The sequence below is a fragment of the Falco punctatus genome, assembly GCF_963210335.1.
Source record: "Falco punctatus genome assembly, chromosome: 8".
Taxonomy (NCBI): Eukaryota; Metazoa; Chordata; class Aves; order Falconiformes; family Falconidae; genus Falco; species Falco punctatus.
The window spans coordinates 54403496-54425244 of record NC_137588.1 but is presented as its reverse complement, the minus strand read 5'-3'; the positions used below and the strand labels follow the sequence as shown (position 1 = coordinate 54425244).

Sequence of the window (21749 nt, the reverse complement as noted above, 5' to 3'; positions counted from 1 at the left end):
TATCCCCTAAAAGGCTCAGATTCACCTCAAAACCAGTAATCACCTCCATTCCTTAGGTCCACAGAACTGTGAAAGGTCCACGTGACATATCAGAAGCACAACATAAAACTCCATCCATGTTAACAAGAAGATAGGTACAAGTTCCTGTTCTATAAGTGTCTGTGAGCCTTCTCTGAAGCTCATGTAATTGGATGTTTTCATAAACATTTCCAAATATCCAGATTGTGGCTGGTGTCTCTACTGTTAACCTGTTAACTCTGCCTCTGGCTTAGGGATGTTCCTTTCTGTATCTCACAAGCCTCAGAGGTATGCCAGCTCACAGAAGTAAGAACATTCACAAGTTCCTGCATTTTTAAACTTAGCCAATTTTATCACAGTCCAGACAGAGCACTGCAATAGTTTGATGTCATTTGTGCTTACAGTATATATAAACTACCCGTAAACAATATGACAGCCTTTTTTTTTTATTTTTCAATTTTTCTCCTCTTCCACTGCTAGACTTGCATTTCTCAAACAGCCCTTCATGCCAACTCAGAAGAATGAATTTGTAAAAAAGGAGACAAATATTCCTAACACCACATTCATCACCTAGTTTGCTATGTAGTTTGAGGTTGGGTACTCATTGATGAGTGTTGTCTTCTATAAGTGCTAAGAGCAGAACCTACAAATACGCTATGCAGGCCTCCTTAGTGGCAATTCTGCTGCTCTATTATGGCTACTCAAACACAGAGGCCGAACTACAGCACAGCTAATTACACCTCTGCTTGCTTTCGCTACTGCAGCACTGGTTTTCCTGCAAGTTTGCAACCCATAGATATTAGTCGAGTCCTCAGCGCATTTATTCAGTGTGTTGAAGTGCATGTGTCAAATACGGATGGCCTGCAACTGTTACTTGTGCTACCTATAGCAAGATTGCCCAGCTACAGAGAAAAAGCTTAAATTACAGCAACTTCCATCAGGGATGCTTAGGGTGGCAGCACCCATCAGAAGCTCTGCAGTGGTGGGTGCTGCAGCCACTGAGTATTTAATTTGCATTACCTCTTTGAATGTCACATCTTTTAGCAGCGCCTCCTTGCCTAATTTTACAGGAAATCCCTTCTTACTACTAATTTTACTTTGATTTTTTACAGAAACACTTTATTAGAAGAAGTAATAAGTAGTACCTTATTAATAAAAAGTAGCATTACCACTGTTGTACTTTTCTCTCTCATGTGCCCAGCCCCTCCTATATGAATCCTCTGAGCACTTATCTCCCCGTATTTCTTCTGAACCACACACAAAATGGGGAAATAAGGAGCAGTGGGAAGAGAGAAGGGGAAATAGATTGCAAAATCTTTGCTAGAGTTCACAAGTACTTACTTAAATTTGTAGTCCCACCAGCTTCAATGGACCTATTCACCCAAGTGTCTGCTTATGCAAGCAGAAGTTGCACAAGGGCGGCCCAAATTATTTGTTCAAAGCCATACAGAACTTATTTCAGAGCCAAGATAGAACAAAGACATTCCAATTCACAGGCCCACAGTCAAATTGTTGTTACAATTCTTCCACCCAAGCTTTACGGTCAAAGCAGAAGGGAAATGATAATCAGACATAGCCGAGTATGGGGTTTTTCCTCTAGTAATTATAAAATTAAGATTAATGACAGTCATGTAAGAAAAATCCAGAGACAAAGCATGAATTAGACAGAACTGTAGGATCCAAGTTTCTCAGAACTGTGGCCTGAAGATCACTGTAATTGGCAAAGGCACATTTTATATAGATGAAGGCAGAAGAAAGCAACATGCAGATCTATTTGGCATATTCCTTTAATTTATAATAGCAAAGGAATAAAATAACCAGACACGACCTTTATGTAAGCTATGGAGGATGACTGTGAGGCTGTAATGCACACTGACGAGTTCACAACGCACTACTATGGTGCTCTTTAGGAACACCCAGCACACTATGTGTAACACTAGGGCCATATTCTGCCCACTCTCTCAAAAGATGCAGAACAGGAGTAAGAACTGCTCCATCCTTGGCAGGTACCTTACTCCCTGACATTATACAAACACTACAAGTGCAAATACTTGCAGTGGGAGTATATGACGAGTACAATATTCTTATGAAAGGGCAAAGCAGCTGACATGCTTCCCATCATGCTATGCAATTTGAGAAAGTCTGCTTCACAGTTGCCTCCCACGTTCCAGAACCAACAGCTCTGTACCACTCCTTCATTTTTATTCTGTGTTGTATCTAAGCGGAACAATCTAGCCCTAAATATGCAATTAATCTGATATAACATTTACAGTCTTCACAATGACACACATTTACATGGAAAAGCATTTCTAGAGAAAGCACTGAACAAAAATAGAATATGCTTGAAGACCTTACCCGTTTATCTATCTCTCCATGCTGCAGCTGAACAAAGCGAGCACTGATAGCAGCTATGTAACTCTGTTGATTAGAAAATGCAACCCGCCCAGCTCCTTTTGGGTACTTCAGCTCAGGGTCTGTGTCAATTCCAGCATAGCACACCCCTCCATACAGCCGATCCATTATCATTGCAAGTTCCACTAAACCAGAAAGGAAAATGAAACAGTGGTGTAGACTTGGCTTTTTTTTTTTCTAGAAGCATCAAATGAAACAATCCAATTGTATTCATGTTCCCCACTGTAAGTGTCAAGAAGACTTAATACTTCCCTTGCTGAAATAACTTGTTTCCCCCGTTGCTCCCCAAATCAGACTGCATATTCAACATGCCCAGTGCTGCGGAACACGCAGTGTACCTGCTCGTAAAGGCCGAGGAACACCACCAACAAAAATGGTTTTTCGTGGGTCAAGAGGCTGTGAACCATCCATTACAAAATCACTATCACTAAGGTTCCAAGGCCGGATCTGAACCTATGGACAAAAAGCCTTTTTTTTTTAACCATTCACAATTCAAAGTATCTCAGTAATATAAATTAAAACAGTATCCTACAGAGAAGAAAACCTCTTAAATGGCTGTACTTTGTAAACTTGTTTTCTACTTGTTCAGCAACCGTTTCTCAAATTGAAATGCTAACAAGCTCAGTTAAGACAGACCACTTGATCATACCAAATTTTACCACTTCCTTGTTACCCAAATTTCTGGGAAAAAAAACCCTCACCCTCTACTTACGCATTTACTTAATCATGACCAAACTGTGCTGTACGAACCACACTGGTGCATACGTATCAACACTATTCGTGTTGTTCTAGGCGAGTGTAAGCACTAGACTAGCGTTATCTCAATGCAACAGGCTCCAGCGTGCAAAGCCGCGTGTTTATTTACTATGCAAAACTAGCTGCTTTATACTTGCCTACAGCTGGCCAAATATGAAGCACAGGATTACAGCAGAAGTCTCTCCAACTATTAACAGACTCACATCAGCCCCAAACCCATCTGTACTGATAATTTCCAGTTCAATACCACGTTATGTTTTTTTTAATTTAATTTGTCTCTGTCAAAACATGTTACATACGACACTCAGGCAATATGAATTCTACATTTTAATCAATAATAAGCGTAAAATACCTGTCTGGAAATATATTTGTTACATCAGCAATGGTGAAATTTAGCAAAACTTCTTCTAAGAAAAATATGAACTGTAACTAGACTAAAAAACTTCATAATGTCTAGTTTAAAAATAAGTAAGCTGGTCTTCCCTTTGAGAACTTAAGGCACCATAAAGAAAATTAAACACTCTGAAGACATAAAAAAGGAAAAAAAGGCACTTGAAGAGAACAATTTCTGGTTATCATACAGGAATTGTGCAGGCCCTAACAATTCCACCTACCGGTTTGTCTTTGATAGTGGGGCTGGAAACACAAAGATAGAGCTTTCCATCTTCTTCAATACATGCATCAATCAGGGCCTGTACAGAGCTTTCATCTTGGAACAGCAAAAATGCATATCCTATGAAAGCGAAAATGAACACGTGACTTCATTTGTCTGTTTGCCTACAGGAGAGTAATTTAACCCAGAGTTATGCTTGGCACCACGTCATCATGCTACCATACACTAAGGGTCAATCTTTAAGGTGCTCACACACATTTCCAAGCCAGCCTCCTGCAAGTCCTCTGCACTGACACGATGGAAAGCAGGGAGCCTGCTGATCAGCACACTCGCTCCCCACTTCCTTTAAAAAGGGTAAGCCAGCAGCATGAACTGAACAAAACCCACAGCTGTAGAGGCAAATCTGCCAAGATGGTTGTTAATATCAGGTACGAATCCTTCCCAGCTTCTGCGGAGGGCATTTCATCCCTTTAAAGAGGGCTAGTCTTGACTATTACAAAAATGAAGAACAACAGGGAGAGAAAAAGGAAAATGGAATAAAGTAAAAACAGGAGTTTAAGGAAGAATTCTTTTAGTGCAGAGTAACTGTAACACCACTTTCTAAATTCCACCAGTTTATAACAATCCCAAGGATTCAAGTTTTTCCCTCTCAATATTGGGTCACCAAAATGTTGTCTAAAATAGAGTCTTATCAAGAAAAAATATACTAAAATGATCCTATGTTATTGGTTATCAGACATTTACCTTTAGGAGGAAAATAAGATTTGCTCTCTGCCTTGTGTGGCCAGTCTACAATTAAAGGTCCAAAGCGACGAAAACTAGCAGTGATCTCATCTGTAAAAAGAGAAAGGAAGAGGCACAAATTGAAATTGAAATAAAACTGAATGGAAGACATCTAAAGACACTGATTTCAGGTAGCTTCATCCTATAAATAAACATTCTGTGACCCTAAAGGTTCAGCAGCTCATAGCAGTGCTTACTAGCTGATGGGGAATCTTTATGACCAGTCAGAACATCCATTATAAAACAAGACAGGACAAAGATCAAGCTTTTCTTTCTACTGATGATCATAAATAAAAGCATGTAACCCACCAATTTGCAGAAATGGATTCACTGCATTTATACAGCTATAATAACCCAGCTTCAACTATTCTCCCACAAAGAGTTTAGAGACAATTTGCTGACTTGCTAGCAAGCAATCAGCTCTGCCGATGTGCCTTATAATTGCAGAAAGACTTGGAAAAAATGGACAATCACAAGACCCAGCCATGCTTGTTCATATCACATGCTAGTGACACATGTGCAATCACTATCTGAGCTCGACCTCAAACTAACAGAGTAAACTGGCAGGACACAGTTTTGTAATTTTATAGGAGAGAGCATATCACTATATCAAGAAGCAATTCTTGCATCCATTTAAATTCTGCCTCTGACCTCAGATTACTGGTAGAGATTTGCATATGCTAGCCCCACAGAAGTCTAGTTTCAATTGAAATTGAGCAATTATTCCCTTTTCCTTCTCCACAAACACACTTGAACCATCACTAGTTAAAAGTTTCCTGAGTAAGAATTCGTCATTAAAAAACTGAAACAAAAGAACAACTTTCACATTGCTGGAATGTCATCTAAACTGGCACACTGCTCAGCTGTGTTCTGTTGATGGTATTACACAGCTTTCTATATTAGCATGCTTTGTTGGGGGTTTCTAATACACAGTTTAGAGGATTTTCCCCATCCTCAAATTTGGTTAGAAATCTGAAAAGGTGTTACTAATTATGCCTTTTCCAGTTTGTTTACATTCTTTGATGGCATTGCTAATGAAATAGCAACTGACAATCCACTGTTCGGACAGCTTCTCTGTGCACTGCAGATCATCAGGAAGATATACAACAATGGTCACGTGTCAAGGTTACATGCTGCTGCTGAAGATACAAACCAAGAAGAACAATATTTACAATGTATCTACTCTTAATATAGATCTCCATTTAGAACAGCACAACACAAATTTCATGCTGAAGCCCATACATAAAATGCTTTCTAGAAACAGGACCAGAAAACCCTAAAAAACTCAGCTGTGATGTAGATTTTAGCTTGTATACTCCTAATTCTAATTCACATTTGTGCATTTAACAGGAAGAACACTGACAGAAACATGAAAATTTCAAGCCACCCTCCTAGCAAAGGTTTAGGAAGAGTCCTATTCTTAAATAACTAGGGTCCACAGAGACCAAACTATTCCCGTGCTCATCTGCTTTTAAAACCACAAAGGTGTCAAAAGTTAAAAAACAAGCAAAACCCCAAAAACAACAAAGAAAAAGATATCATATGACCATTTTTTCATATAACACCATGTCATATCTGACCTTTTAACAATAAAGTAGCTCTTATGCTTGACACGAAAGTCAGGGTGTCATGTCACAGTAGTATATACTGCAGTGCATTACAAACACTCTGTGGGTACTAAAATGATTCTGTGATTAAGAAAAAGCAACTTTTCAGACTTACAGTTGCTGTAGCTCTTTATAAATGCCATCTCAGCACATTCATACATAGAGAATACAGAACTCTGGTGAAATGAAGCTTCACAACACTCATGCATGACTTTTTTTTTTTTTTTCTTTGATAACAACTGCAGTATTGTGTCACCTTTGTCTTATATGATGGACCCAACACAAATTCCTGGCTCCTCACTGTATGCAACTGCCTCTGCACAGATTCATTCCTGTCTCAGTCCTCGCCATGCCCACGTTAGCAGCTACCACAGGACACAATCACTGCTGGAAACAACTTCTGAGAACTACATATAAGCATACAAAGAGCTATGACTTACCTATGCTATACAAAGTTTACAAAACTACTAGCAATACTTTTCCTACTACTGGCTTCTGGTGCCTATAAAATGATTGCAATGTATTTATGAGTTTCAACAAATGATATTTACTTGTTTATTTTTGCACCATTATCCCTTTTTTTTACAATTTTTATACTGTAAGAAGTCAGTTAAATGTGTGGTAACGCACGATTTTGTTCTTTAATGACAGAACAATGCTATAGCCTAAACCATCTTGAATCATCTCACATTTGCCATGGACTGAAAGTGGTAATATGCAAAGAGCCATTTACATATAAAAGCCTTTCTGTAGAGTTTGGAAAACAATCATTCATGAGCTAACAGACAAAAGGTTTCACACCACAGCTTTGTCATCAAGCCAGAAAAAGCTTTTCTGGATAAGATTCTCTGGGCGTACCTTCATCAATATCTGGTGGCAGTCCCCCAACAAAGACTTTACGTGAATACCGTTCCACTCTTTCTCCATTCTGATGGGAGAAGCAGTGAGGTGATCCTAAACCACTGTGAAGAGTCTGATCCCCACGTCCATCATCCAAGAACCCGTCTTCCATTGGAAACAGTGAAGACTGACCTAAAAAGGAGGTTAAAGAAAAAAAAAAAAAGGAAAAAAACATACTAACAAAGCACACACAGTTTACATAATTTAAAAAAAAATGCACTAGCTGCTACATTAGCACTAAAACTGTTCGCAATTTTCCCCTTTAATGAGCAGTTACATTCTCAATTTCATATGACCTTTTAGTTTTCAATATCATTCAGTAAATCGAATGCATTATTTCAGAGAAGACTGCTACCTTCTTCATAACTGCACTACAACTGATGAAGAAGTGAAACAAACCCGAATTTCTAATGGATGCTCAAGTTGACTGTCTTCCATAATATTTCATGTTGCCAATTAAATTTCTTTTTAAAAGGTGTAAAATCAGAAGAGAATATAAGCTTTTTCTTCCCTGAGACTTTCCCAATAGCAGACATCACTAAAACCTAAGCTGTATATATAATTTTCAGAGAAGAGCTTCTTACAATGAGTAGATATAATTTCATGGTGCAGATGGGAAAATAAGAATTCTAGCAGCTAAATATATTTAACATTTTAATTACCTGATATCAAAACATACCATAAGCCACCCACTTGTAAATTACAAAAATAACCTGATAAAACCAGGAAGATCTACTGCAATTTACCGCAAATGAAGACTGAAAACTAGGCAATACTGTGTCATTCCTAGAAGCAAGTTTACTTAGATGTTACAACAGAGTTTCGTTAATGGACTCACTCTAAGAGAAAATGTTGTAAGCATGCTTCCCCTCACAGCCCAATATTCTATGAGAATCCTTTACCATAGATTTCTTTAATAATATTTATTACTTTTAAATAAGATTCTTTGATTTATAAATGCAACTGTTTAACATCATAAATAGAGCACACAAGCTGATCTCTTCCATGAATTCACCCTTTAGTTACAGTACTCAATATCTAGGCAACAAACTGAATAGACTTCTACTCATTTAAGGAGCAATTTTGGAATAAATAAATATATATAGGGAAAGTAAACACATAAATGAGGTGTGCTACAAGTTTTAGGATATATTTCCTTTTACCTATGATGTGATATACTCTAATTCATTACAATCTACCACAGTAATGTATTGGTAAGGTTAATTTATCTTGCTCTTCCTTCTTTCCTTTGAAATACATTGATTTTTAAAAAAGAAAGCATCTTGAAAACAGAAAATTTGACCAATTCAAATATCCTGACATTTTTTATGCAAAAATCAAACAGCTAACAAGGGGGGGGGGGGGAATACAATAAAACCCACAGTCCATAGAAGTTACACAAATAAAAAATGGAAGGCTCTGTCATCTTGCTTTATTTGAAATTCCAATAATCCTTGTACACCTTTAATTAAAATAAAAGTCAACTATAATCAAACCTATTTCTGTAGCTAGACAATCCTGGTTCCTACTATGATAACAATATTGAAACGTAGACTGAAATGTTATTTTGTCTTCCCCTAATGAACTGATACACATGTCATTTGTTTCACCCCTTAAGATCCCAGTCCTGCAGGTACTGTTGGAAGGGATCAATTCTCCATACCTTACATGTAACCTTTTCAGGTTCATCAGCATTACCACTGCTGTTAAGATAATTCAACATGCATGCTTGCAGGATCTGGTTCTTTAACCTAACAGGCCAGGATGTATATTCGCTATGGTCTATGCTGCATCAGGGAAAGCATCAGCACTCAAAAGAACCAAAATAAACTTCTCCAGCATTGGCATTCATAGCATACCCACAACCACAGCAACGTAGCCCTTCAGTCCACTGTAAGGACTGTGATCATTTCAGCCTCAATACTACTGCTGTGAAGTACTACCTAATTCAGTTAAAATGTTTATTTATGGCATGCAGACTATGTAAACTGTTGTGAAACTGATCCTTTATAAACTTAAATTTTGGAGTTTGCCCTCTAGTAACAACTTAATGTTATTTCTCCCATGAGACATTGTCAACATTAGAAAATTAAATAGGAATATTGTTACCTCGCCTTCTCCCATATGTCCTTGCTGCATGTTAAATGAGAAAGAAAACAGCCTTTCAATCATTGTTATAAGGACCAGAAGACCTTGTTTTATCGCCTTTATACTAACTCAGTGCTTCTCAAGCCTTTTCACACTCCAGGTCATTTAAAATGGTGTTCACAAGCTGACCTCCCCCACCACCCGCAATACCATGCCTTCCTTGCACCATCTCTGTCACTTATTGATAAAACATGTTGATAACGAGGCTGACAAAGTGTATCTGTATACTCAAAAGAGACTTGTTTGAAAAGAATTTTAGTTCCTAATTTGCACATTTATCTTCAATCTATTCCTTAGTCCTCTGCTGGGTGTATGCCTACAATTACATTTATCTTTCCTCGTGCACCAGGTCTCCTGACATCCTGCTACATCCCATGCTCTCTACCCTCCCAAATTCAAGCATACTCTTAACACTGAGCTTCATCTGAACTGTAGGAAACGACCTAACACAAGGAAAGCGGAGGACTATTGTGTTAAATTTATTTTTGAAATTAGGTTGCTATAACAGCTTTGCACAACTCGCCGAATCCTTGGTTGAATTCCTACTGGCAAATAAACCTGAAAAACTTAAAAGTCACGGAGAAAGGTCTGGCCCACTAAAACGGCCTTTCAGACCTCCTGCACTTAGTGTGCACCAGTCTGGGTTCTCTCACACTAACTTCATACTTTGCTGTAATTGTTCGACAGTTACCCACTGCTTCCTACTTCTCGTTTTCCAAAACAAATCAATTCTACCACTAAAAAATACAACATTTTTCTGTGCTGGCTTCCAGAATCCACTGTCAGAATATGGCCAAACTTTCTAATCAAACTTGCACGTTCTTTCTCTTTTAATCTCATTAAAATCTAAAAGCAAGCCAACTGTTTTCAAAACTTGGATTCTCCTGGCAAGTACTATGAGAAACTCTGAGCACATCATGCATTTTATTTTGCTTCCTCATTCAAAACTGAGACTGACAATTAGTTTAAACATTTAAATATTTGTAAACCACAACAAAACAGAAGATGTTTCCTCTTTCAAAACAAAAATTCTATCAATCCAATTTACTTCACAATTATTTAACATCTGTAAGATCATTTTAATTCTCTGATCTTTTGCTGATAGAGATACTCATAATTAACACCAAGAATACAAAATAACAAAGCCCTAGTCTTCAGACTGCAGCATATTCTCCAGTGTTCACACAGGCGCTGGCTTTACTGGAGAATCGTGAAGGCTGAGGGCCTTTACAAGTATAATGCTTTCATGGTAATCTTTTATTTAGAAATCCAAGAAGCTCCCGTAGTCCTCAAAGCACAAAGTTTTAAGCAACCTGTCCTTCATGGAAAGCTATCAGCAATCTTACCACATTTCTGACAAGGCTCAGAAGCCTCTGCACATTTTAGAAAACGTTAAGCACTTTCAAAAACAGCTCTGCCTATAAAGCCATAAAAATCTTGCTTGTGGTTTCTAAATTACTAACAAAACCACACAAACTCCTTCACTTGGTACACCCATTCTTGGCAACAAAGCATGCAGCACAGATACGATTCCCACTGCAGATCTGTGACCACAATTTAGGTCAGCAGACTCCTCACTGCTTTGCCACCTGTGTCACTTCAAGGCAATAGGATTTTTCTCCTTTACTAGTAGGGAAAAAACCAAAAAAAGCTCAGCCAGCAGCTAGGAAGTATTTCCAGTGCCAAATACTACTGAAGAGGTTTTCAGAATCAAATACTAAGATTATATTTTCCCCTTCATTTGATTCTTATTTTCTGCATTTGCTTCATCTAACCCACAAAATACCAACACTTGACATTTCAAAACATTTCTCAGGAGCCAGTTTATAAACTGCTCCAGTACAAAACAGATACAAACTTTCCCTGCTCACTGAATTCAGAGCTCATCACACGCCATTAATTTCACACAATGCAATACACAACACAAACTAAAGAATGCTTTTTTGGCAGGCCAGGAGGACAGCTAACTGTGATTTACCAATTCTGTGTCTGGCTTTCATAATTTCATATTAAGATAAATCTTTGCTACAGGAGTACCCTACCTAAGCTGTAACATAAATGAAGCCTTAAGGTAACTTACCAAGCAGAGAAAAAGATTTAATTCTGATGATCAGGATGCTTGCCTATCCCCTGCTGAGCAATGAGGCAACTACAACGTTGGTTTGAATTCCTCAATCCTGTTTTAACTTTCCCCCTTTCTTCAACATTTCAGATAACTGCATAAAGGGTCTAGGACAGATTTACTAATCTCACAAGACATCTGAGCAAGGATTATATTACAAAACCTAAAAAATACAAAATATTTATACAACCAATTCAGCTGCTTATTAATAGCCTATGCAGAGGTATTTTTCTGATAACATGTCTGAGATTTAAAATGCTATTACCTGCTTCAATTATTTTGTCACCTCAGTCCCTCCTGCAATACTCCTCCCCATATAAGAAATAAAGAAAGCCAATGATCTTTTGCAAAAATCTGCTTTTACTGTCTTTTATTTTAAGGAACTTAATGAATAAGAAACACATTCAAATTTTTGTGTCTTCACTTGAGACACTGGGCCCCTGCCCATCTCTCTCCTTTTTTATTTTTTTAATCAAATTTTTTTGTCTAACATACCTCCAAATAAATGTATTGAGCTTTCTTCTCTCTATAGGATGCACCAAAAAGACTGTCAGCATGTCGTGCACAATCACACATGCAATTCTGTATAAAGTACACAGTTCCCAATGACAAAGATATTCTGCTGAAGGGACACGAAAAATGTATGAAGGAATCCTACAGCACTCAAACACCAAAACTCACTACAAGCTTGTCCTGCAAAAAGTGTGCCCAGGCTGAAACACCTAGTGCTCTTTATTGGTTCTTGCTGCCTTCCAGTCTGCAGGGTGGTAGCAATTTCAGGTGTATTTTCTGCCATTAACTGTGGAATATTTACATGAAGAGGTCAGCTCAGGAGCAGACTGTTGAAAGCAAAGGGACCAGCAAGCAGGAAGATCTCTATCTCTAAGGCCACGTTACAACTAGGCAAATTATACAAGCATCCATAGTTAGTATTAACATCATAAAACCATGGAAAGGACAGAGCAACTGAATGCTCAAAGTTAAATTACATTTGTACCCTCCTTCTCACTACCTTGCTCTAGTTGTTTGACAGCATGCAAAGACTAAGTTAATGTAGTAATTAATACCTGTGCAGTTCTGTACCTAACTCATTCTTTATTCCAAGAGCTCCTCAAGGCAGGGATTCTGTTCTTTACCTTGGCATAGGGGCCAATAGAGTAACACACTGCCATCTTGTACTTCACCCATTGCCACGCTCTCATTTCTTTCTTCTCAAAGACCAAACCAGATTAGCTTCATGAAGGAGTTCCAAGGAATTTCAAGTTTCTATGCTGACTAATCACTGAAGCTACCAGATTTAAAGGGGACAAATATTCACACTGACTTTTTACATAACCTGACTGTGAGAACAAGTGAGACCCAACCACAGCCTTCTACCAGGCATTAGCTCTACCACCAAGACAGCTTCCCACCAACTAACTTCAGGAAAGCTAGGAAACTTACGTCAATTTGCATATACTCTTTCATATTCTACACCACTCATACAGGCTCTAGGAAAAATATCCAAGCTGAATACAACTTTGCTGAAGTGATTCCAATTTCATGAGCTTTCATGAATGAATTAATCATTTTAACCGCTGATTTTTAGGGACAAAAAGTGACAAACAAGAACCTGTGGTACAAGCAAGGGAACCACTACAGGGGATATGAGCTACAACTCTTGCAAATGAAAAGAGTAGAAAGGTAAACAAAGCCTCTATACCATCACCAGCCACTTGTTAAATATTATATACATGCAGAAAAGTGTAAGAGTTCAGATTTTTAAAAAAAGGGGGAGTGAATAGGTTTTCTCTAAGACTATACTGAAACCTTTCCATATTACTTTAGAAACTTCTAACTGTAGATGGTCATAGGTGGCCAGTTTCTTATGCTGGAAGGAAAGTATGATCAATACACAAACAAAAGAGTTTCAAGCTTTCACTGAAACTATTTATGCTGCTAGTCATTTTTCTTCTCCTAAAGAGAAGATAGGGAGGTAATCTGGCGCTGGTCTGTCTTTTGTTTAACTTGGGACTTGCCAAATTTCACAGGATTAATTCTAAATGTGAACTAGGTATCTTTGAATCTAATATAGAAAATACTTAGGGTTTCATATGTTTTATTTTTAAATTATAGAAAAATATTTGAAGTACAATCTAGTTTTACCATGCCAACAGCAAAGCTTTATTCTGAAATTATTCTACAGCGAACTATATTTTGTAATTGTAGCCAGATTGACAATGCTGTGCACAAGGCCATTAAAATATGAACTTTTGTATTTTATTACCTTTTTACTCTTACTACTCCCTGAGGGCAGGTAGGGTTGATTATACCTCAAGAGTTAGATTTTATCATCACTTCATGTTTCACAACACATTTCATATGCAATACATGGACCAGATGTTTCTACCACAGGTAACAGTACATTTCACCAAAAGTTCTGTAAGGTCATCTCAAGCCCCATTTCACTAGTGAAGAATGTAATTGTATCCTTAACCAAACCAAAAGCAGAAAAATGAAAACTATAAAAAATATCTATATTTAACCTACCTTTGGTTAACTTATCTCTATATATGAAGGAGCAATTTAGAGACCAAGACAGGTATTTTCAGAGGTATATATACTTTCTCAAATTAGAACATTAAAACTGTACCTACCTATATGTATTACACAGAAAGGTGTTTTTTCCTATTTAAAAGAGCCTTATAACTGAAGTCTTAGATTACGTTTTCAATAGGGAAGCAGATAGTGTTATGAAGTGTTGCATGGCAGGCAAAAAAAGTCCTGGGTTTTATACATTCCTTGATTTTTGTTCTAAAATATCAAGGACAAAATGCTTAGGCTACAGTTCCATGATTGTTAACGCAAGACGTGCACGTGTGCAAAAATTTGCCCAGTTCAAGCACATAACCTCATTTTTGTCAAATTACCCTGACCAAATGATACATTGACTGTGGAACAGGCGCCAATGCATGGAAAGAGCGGCTCAGACACGTGATACTTGATCCAGGATAAATTCTGTCAATATAGAACAAATTAATCAAAATTTTAACAAATCTACACTGACAGTGAACTTACTGTGTGACAAAACTTTGTGTCTTACACTCACAGCCATCTTTACAGTATTGTCAAATGTAATCCCCATTTTAAAAATTGTTTTCAAAAATAAGCTACTAAAAAGGGATATGAGAGATGCCCTTTTTTGTGGATTTCAAACACTGACTTCAAAGAGCGAATAATATTCAAAGAGTATTTTCTTTTTCTAAGACAATCTCACAAAAATTAAATACCTGTATATAAACACATCTGGAGAATATCTATGTGTCACACTTAGCAACGTCAAAGTCGGCATGAAACCACAACAGTAGACTACATTTGGCCACACAGTAAAATCAAGGATTAACACCTTTGGAAGTATTGATTCTGCAAAAATAAATTGGCAGATTTATTATAATAAATAATATTATAATATATGATTATTATATATAATATATAATATAAATATATATTTATAATATAATATATATTATAAATATATATAATAAATAAATATTTAATAAATAAGAGAAATAAAACCAGCATTTTTTCTAAAGCCAGATGCCTGAAGACAAGTATTTACCCATTCCTTCTATCAAGAACGCTAACAAGATTAAGTTTCTGGTGTTCTGTAGCATTTCAGTACAGGTCTGACTAGACTCATTTTAAATTCCAGGTCACTGTCACAGAACACAACTAACATACACAAAGCAAACAGGTTTCTTCCCTTCTAAAATACTAAAGAGAATCTACCTATAAAAACCTTCCATCGCTGGCGCTTCTGATGGTAACACTGTTTTACCTATTATGCTGAATTAATTAATTAAATTCACATGTTAAAAAGGTAGAACCTGACTACGACATAAAGCAGATTATCAGCATAATAATTTACAATAGTTTTATTGTTGACAACTTTACACAGCAAATAACCAGGGGGAGGAGGGGGAGAAAAGCTGAGAAACAGTGAAAATGAAAGCTACGATTTCCAAGGCTTGTGAAATGAACTTCAAGTTTTTAGACTTTAATCTGCCTAAAGCAAAACTGCCTCGCTGAAGAGATTGTGCAGTTATATTAAGAAAAGAATAACCTTGGGAGAAAAAAATCTCATTAATGTCTCTCATTCCCATTCACTGCACAAACCCAGCTGCAGTGGCACTCAAGAGGCACTGCCACTGCGTGACCCAGGGTGGAAAGGCACAGGTGCTTCCAGCTCAGCCAGTCCAGCCCAGCACTGGTTCAAGTCCACCTCCCTGAGAAGCCCAAGATAAGTCCTAGATGGGGCAACTGAGACAAGAAGTCCTAGATGTGCTTCCAGCATGCTATTCAAGCACAAGTCTGAAGGTGAAATGGGGGGGGGGGGGGGGGGAAGGAGGGAGGTTAGCTATGAAAACACTGTGGTTCGGTATGTGTGAGAGCTTTCAAAACCACCGTTGTTATTCCTTTACTGCTGATGCTCCGGGTAGCCTGCCATACCTAACAGTGCCACACAGACTGAACCTCAAGAAGATGATCTTTCATACATTTCAACAACCACTTAACTACTCATGAAAGGTGACAAAAGTCAGCCTCACTCCTCTCAAAAACACAGAAGCTTCAAAGCTAACTTTGAAGTTTTCTTCACTGTCAAACAGAAGAATACAGAGCTATCTTCTCCTAAACAAACCTGCTATAAATCCAAAATATGACTACAGCTTTGTCTACAAGGTATCAATACTTTTTCTGTAATTCCAATTACTTTACACTGGGTTACTGCAAATCAATTTAAGTGTACCCCTTAAGTATCATACATATTTGAATATAACACTTCTCTCTCCTTCACGAACCCCCACCAGGGTCAGAAATAACAAACCAAAAGCAGAGAAACAAATCATGGAGCACAAATCTCTGCTGGAGACTGGATGTTAACTGGAATTACACTGAACTTCATTTTATATTAATGTATGACTTCTGGAGGATAGACAAACAGTTATAAAAACGTCCAATTTTTTCCTTAATACATCTTCCAGTTTATAGTATGAAATAATTGGCAGCATTTATCTTTTGAACACTTGAACTATTACTATATTATCTTTAAAAATAAGAAACAAAAGGCAGTTTGCAACTGGGAGAAGAAAAAGCATTACATAGCTTTGCCAGCAAAGAGCAAATCAGGTTATCAGCCACAGAACTACTTCAAATGCGGTAACTTCAGTAAATTCCAAAACACTTACTAACAATGGACTTTCTGACAGAAGGAAAGAATGGGATGTCATATAAAATAAAATCTAACTAGAAATTTTTAGCATAAGTGACAAGAACAAATTATTGAACCCACTATAGAATTTATTGAACAACTTCTGAAAACACATGGAAAAGGTACAACTTCACAAACTTCACAAACCACCTATTCACAGTCATGGTTCATATGCACTGTGCTCAGGGATTCTTTATATGTAGCACTTCGCCTCAAGAGATGCTGGGATTTGCCTATAGAATCACACCTATACCATGAATTCTGCCCAGCTTTGATGAATAACCTGAAATGTAATTCCTGCATGTGACTTGCAAGAGCTGCATTTACACTGCCACATACTTACACACTGTGAGACTTAAAACCAGAGTTCCTTAAGAACAGTAACAGGTTTAAAGCTACTTATTTTTGTCTGTGGAAGGAATGGTCACAAGACAGCCTGCAATGCAGCATGAGGGTTTTGTTCCCTTTTTAAGCATCCTCTTAATTCACTCCCAAGCAATAAGGAAACAGTAACACAAGCAAGTCAACATGCAGCACGCTCATGTCTCTGAGGCATAATGTTTCCCCATTTTTAATTTTTACAGTAAACAGCAGAGATAAGGCACTAATTTTTCCAGTAATATACCTGAAAAATCTGTACTATACACTTGTCACATCCAATCCAAATGGGAAGAGAAACTGAAAACTGTACTTTAAAAGAATCAGTACTTCATTTCCTCTGTGTAGATTCAAAATACAGGACCCGGCACCACACTATTTATTCTAACAATTTAAAATGACACATGAACAACAAAGACGTTCTTTAGATTGCCTTCAGAAAGCTATTCCTATCTCCCTCATCATTTGTGTGCTAACTAATGACAATATGAAGATTTCAGTGTCACACTACTATAAATTACTGGGAATTTATTAATGGATTATAAATTGTTTTATATATTTGATTTGATCTATCACAAATATCCCCACATTCCATACACAAAATTTATCCTTTTCTCGTACCTACCAATCTGACTGCTGAGCTGGGATTCTTGTTAATAAGATTTCTAAGTAAAGCTGAAGGAGCACCACTCCCTGCACCTCTAAAGACTTGATATCTGCATATCTACAGCTCACCTTAAATCCAACTATTAACATTACAGTGAAGTAAAAAAAACCCACCACCCAACCAAAAACCTAGCATCACAGCTATCCATCTGCATTACACCAAATAGTACATTAAGCCAATATGGATAAATCTACTGTAAGATTTGCCTCATCAATAGTTCTTATCATTCTACCTAATGCTGAATTAAAATAAGTAGATACTGAATACACAAGTTCTATATGTGCCACCATGCTTTCTCAAAATACCTTAACTAACTGATGCAAAAATCAGATCTCAGGCTGCTGCATAGTTACTCGGGTATATGCAAAGACTGTTTCTGTTACATTTCTGTTATGAGTTTGCTACGAGCTTGTTCCCCTTTACACGTACACCTCATCTGTCACCTACTTATCTTCCCTCAAAACTCATCTCCATCTCATTATACCTCCCATTTCTTCTTTATCTTCAGGTTTAAGAATAAAGCACTTCAGGCTTTTTCTTTCTGCTCCTTTCCTGCCATTTCTAGCCTGATAAACATGATGGTAGAGTATGCAAAGCGTGGCTAACATCACCAAACAAAATTAACAAAGTGAGCAAAAGACAAAAGACAGGTAGTTTCAGCAGTTTGGGAGGGAAGGCAGGCAAGCCCTCTGTCTTCTAAAATAAGGCACAGACGCTACTCACGGAATACAGCTCCAAATTAAAGGCTGCTTTGAAGATGATCCAGAATGGTCAGAGATTATCAAAGCAAGAATTCAGAAAAGGAAAAAAAAGAAAAAGAAAAAAAACACCAACACCCCCTAAAAAAAAACATTTGGTGGATAGTGACATTAAACAAAGCAGAAGATTAAACACATTACTAAAAAAAAAAAAGGATGGAATTAATTTAACAAAGATAAACTTAAAAAAAAGAAAGCATGAAAACCTTAGAAAGGTTTTAATCAGATTAGCAAGGCTGCTGTCATGGAATTCAGCACAATTTTTTTGGCTGTAACACTTCTGAGGATCACTCTAGCCATGAAAATTTTTAGCAGTATTTCAATGTTTTTTAAAAACATTTTTTGTGTTTTAAAAATCTAACTGCCATGTCATTTGCAGCACATACATTCCTAGGAAATATCTTGTCTAAGGACTATGAGAGGCATTTAATTTTCCATACAGACTCTGGAGATGGGAGGGCATAGCAAGAGGCCTGCCTATGAGAAATGTTTCAAGACTGGACAAAAAAAAAAGTTGGTCTCATGCTCCAATGAAGTTAACAAGAATCCTAACACTGATTTCAAAGCTGGACCAGTATCAGAAAACCCTGGGATATTTGTACTGCTCTGTGGTGCTAAGGGAAGGAATTTCCTGGCCTCAAAGGGTGGTTAACATTAATGCCATCTAGCTTATTGCTCAATGGCTCCAGTTTAGACAGACAGCATAAATCAAGGTGTTGCTCTTCCTCAGCTGAATTAATACCCTGCCTCAAAATCCTTCAATAGTGAAGTATAAACATCTAGTTGTTTGACATCAGCATTATCAAGGCCTGTACTTCTATAAAAACACAGGTATTACCAAGAAAGTTTAATCCACTCAGTAATTCTTGTGTAAAAGCAGTACCAGCATAGGTAACCAACAGCATCAGCTTCCTTACCTTATTTTATTCCAATACTATATTTAACATAAGTCAAACTCGAGCTCTGACTGCAGTTCCAAAGGCACATAAATGTCAACACTTTGAAAAATTCCCCAAACTCTAAGCAGCACCATAACCTACAAACTACTTCCTACACACTTGAAATTAAAAGTATCAGTAAATCCAAGGGAATTAACTTAATGCCAAGAGTAATTCACCTCTTCCAACTAATGTTTTCATTCATTGAAAACAAATACTAAACTGCTACGTTTCAGTATAATTTGGATTCAGCTATAATTTCCCACATTATTCCAGATGATTGCAAAAATGTTTACTGTATCATCTTAAATGTTGTACCCCTGTCTTAGGATTTTTGCAGTTTTCAGCATAATAAGAGAATTCGCAGCAAATAGTAAAATGAACAGCAGTAACTTAACTACTGCTTTATTTTTTAAATCATATGCATCAGTGTACATGGATACAAATGGATTAAATTATTTATTAGGTAACACATTATCTTTTCTGAGATAGTATAAATGGGTCTTGACTTTTCACAGTTGCTAACAGAAAATTAAGGTGCCAAAGTCAAGGAATAATCAGGGGGGGAGAAAATCTCATAGTCTTAACCTAAATTACACTCTACCTTTGCCCCAGGGCAGTCTGTGTTCCAGTCCACATGTCTTCCAAAGAACAGGCAAATTCTCGTTTAATTTACGCTTGCCTAAATGCTGCCAATCCCAGACTGCTACAAATTAAACCCCTTTTTTTAAACTGAACCCATTTTCATACGTCATACAGCGCCACAAAACTAGGCAATCATTCGCTAACAGCGATTAGTCTATTTTCAAGCCTTTAACTGTCAAACCCACCCTGTGTACACCCATGTTCCCTCTCCTGCTACACAAGCAACCCACACCCAACGCACTCCCACTGCTGACCGGCCTGTGGGTTTTGCAGGTGAGGAATCGCAAGCCTGAATTATGCCGGGGGGGGGAAGAGAAGAGAGGGGGGCCCGCCTGTGACTTTAAGAGTACAGCCATATTAAAAAGCCTCCATTGTTTAATACTGTTAGGTATTAATGGTGTTAGACAAACTGAGAAGAGCATGCAGACTTCAGCACGCCTTCAGGAAGCACAACACAAACAGTGACCTTTAAAGCAGAGCACGATCCAAAGTTTCTGGAACCTGCACCTAAAGGTAATACTCTGCAGGATTTTCCTCTCCCCCCTCCTAACTACAACAGAAGTCGTGTCAACTTGCATCAGCTTGCAAATACAGCAGAGGTACGGCTACAAGGACGAAGCAAGGCATGCGGCCGCCCATCGCTGGGCACAGCCCTAAAACGAGCAACCGCGCTAGGAAAGCGAAGATACCTCGGAGTGCAAGCTCCTCGTGTGCCGCCGCTAAGGGCCCCGGGACGGGCACCCCGGCGCTGCGGGCCCCGGGACTCGCAGCCGCCGCCGCTCCGCCGCGGCCCGCGGCACCCAGCCCAGCCTCCGGGATAGTCTACGCAGGCAACAACGGCAGGGGGGGTTTCTAGCCCACCTCCTTTCCGAGGGCCCCCTCTAAAGCAGAGAGCGGCCGTGCGGAGCGGGGGGCTGGCTTTGACCACGCAGTGTTTTCAGCTGTGTTTCGCTGGGCTGCCACTGCAAAACGTTTCTCTTGGCCCGGCCCGCGGTGCCAGCGGCGCTCACCTCCGCGCGGGAGCCTGTGGTAGTGCCAGGTGAGACCCGGCAGCCACCGCAGGGGCCGCCTGCCAAACGCGTCACCCCCGGCGCGGGGGCTTCAGCTGGGGCTTCTCGCTGCCTAGCCTCGTGTTTTTTTGCAAGTTTGAGGCATGTTTTTTTCCTCCCAAATCAAATTCTGTCTTTTAATCCCAATCAAATTAAGCATCTCTCGCAAAGAAGCGTTTAATTCAAGCCACAAACCCGAATGTCAGTTTCAATCGGAAAGCTGGAAGTTTATTAGAAAACAGCCAATGAATGTAAAATCATACATTATGTATGGTTGTGCTTACTTTATGTAAAGGTAGAATCCAGTCTATGGTCTGATTCAGTATTTATTAATAGCTGATTTCTGTTCATCCTTGTTGCCCAGGTGATTTCATTTTCATACTAGATGGCTGGCTGTTCCTAAACAAAGGCTCTGGTAAACCCCAAATACTGGAGAGGTGGGGATATATCAACACACTTCAATTGCTAAGAGGGGAACTGGGGGGTAAAAGAAGCACACCAAAAGACTAAAAAATGAAAATATGGAATATTGCCCCAACATTTTGATTTTTAGCTGCATTTGGAAAGAAAGCATGCCCTTACTTGTTAGTAGCCGTTCTAATACTCCTACTATGACCAACTGAAAATAGTGGCTTGCAGCAGGAATGGAAGCTGCTTTCATACAAAATTCACACGGACTGTGCTTCCCCGTCACAGCTCCGCCAGCA

The 21749-nt window shown here is 38.3% G+C and overlaps 1 protein-coding gene across 2 annotated transcripts in view; it reads right to left on the bottom strand.

Annotated features, from left to right (window-relative positions):
• The window catches only part of CPEB4 (cytoplasmic polyadenylation element binding protein 4), a 45214-nt gene that overhangs the window by 5419 nt on the left and 18046 nt on the right, over nucleotides 1-21749 (bottom strand). Inside the window, exons 3-8 of one of the 2 annotated variants that reach the window (XM_080398555.1) lie at nucleotides 9199-9222; nucleotides 7048-7221; nucleotides 4544-4633; nucleotides 3801-3919; nucleotides 2769-2883; nucleotides 2374-2555 (exon numbers count right to left, since the gene is read on the bottom strand). In XM_080398555.1, coding sequence (XP_080254681.1) covers nucleotides 2374-2555; nucleotides 2769-2883; nucleotides 3801-3919; nucleotides 4544-4633; nucleotides 7048-7221; nucleotides 9199-9222 — 704 coding nt within the window. The remainder of the gene's footprint in view (nucleotides 1-2373; nucleotides 2556-2768; nucleotides 2884-3800; nucleotides 3920-4543; nucleotides 4634-7047; nucleotides 7222-9198; nucleotides 9223-21749) is intronic. The other variant, XM_080398556.1, reaches the window with a different exon arrangement.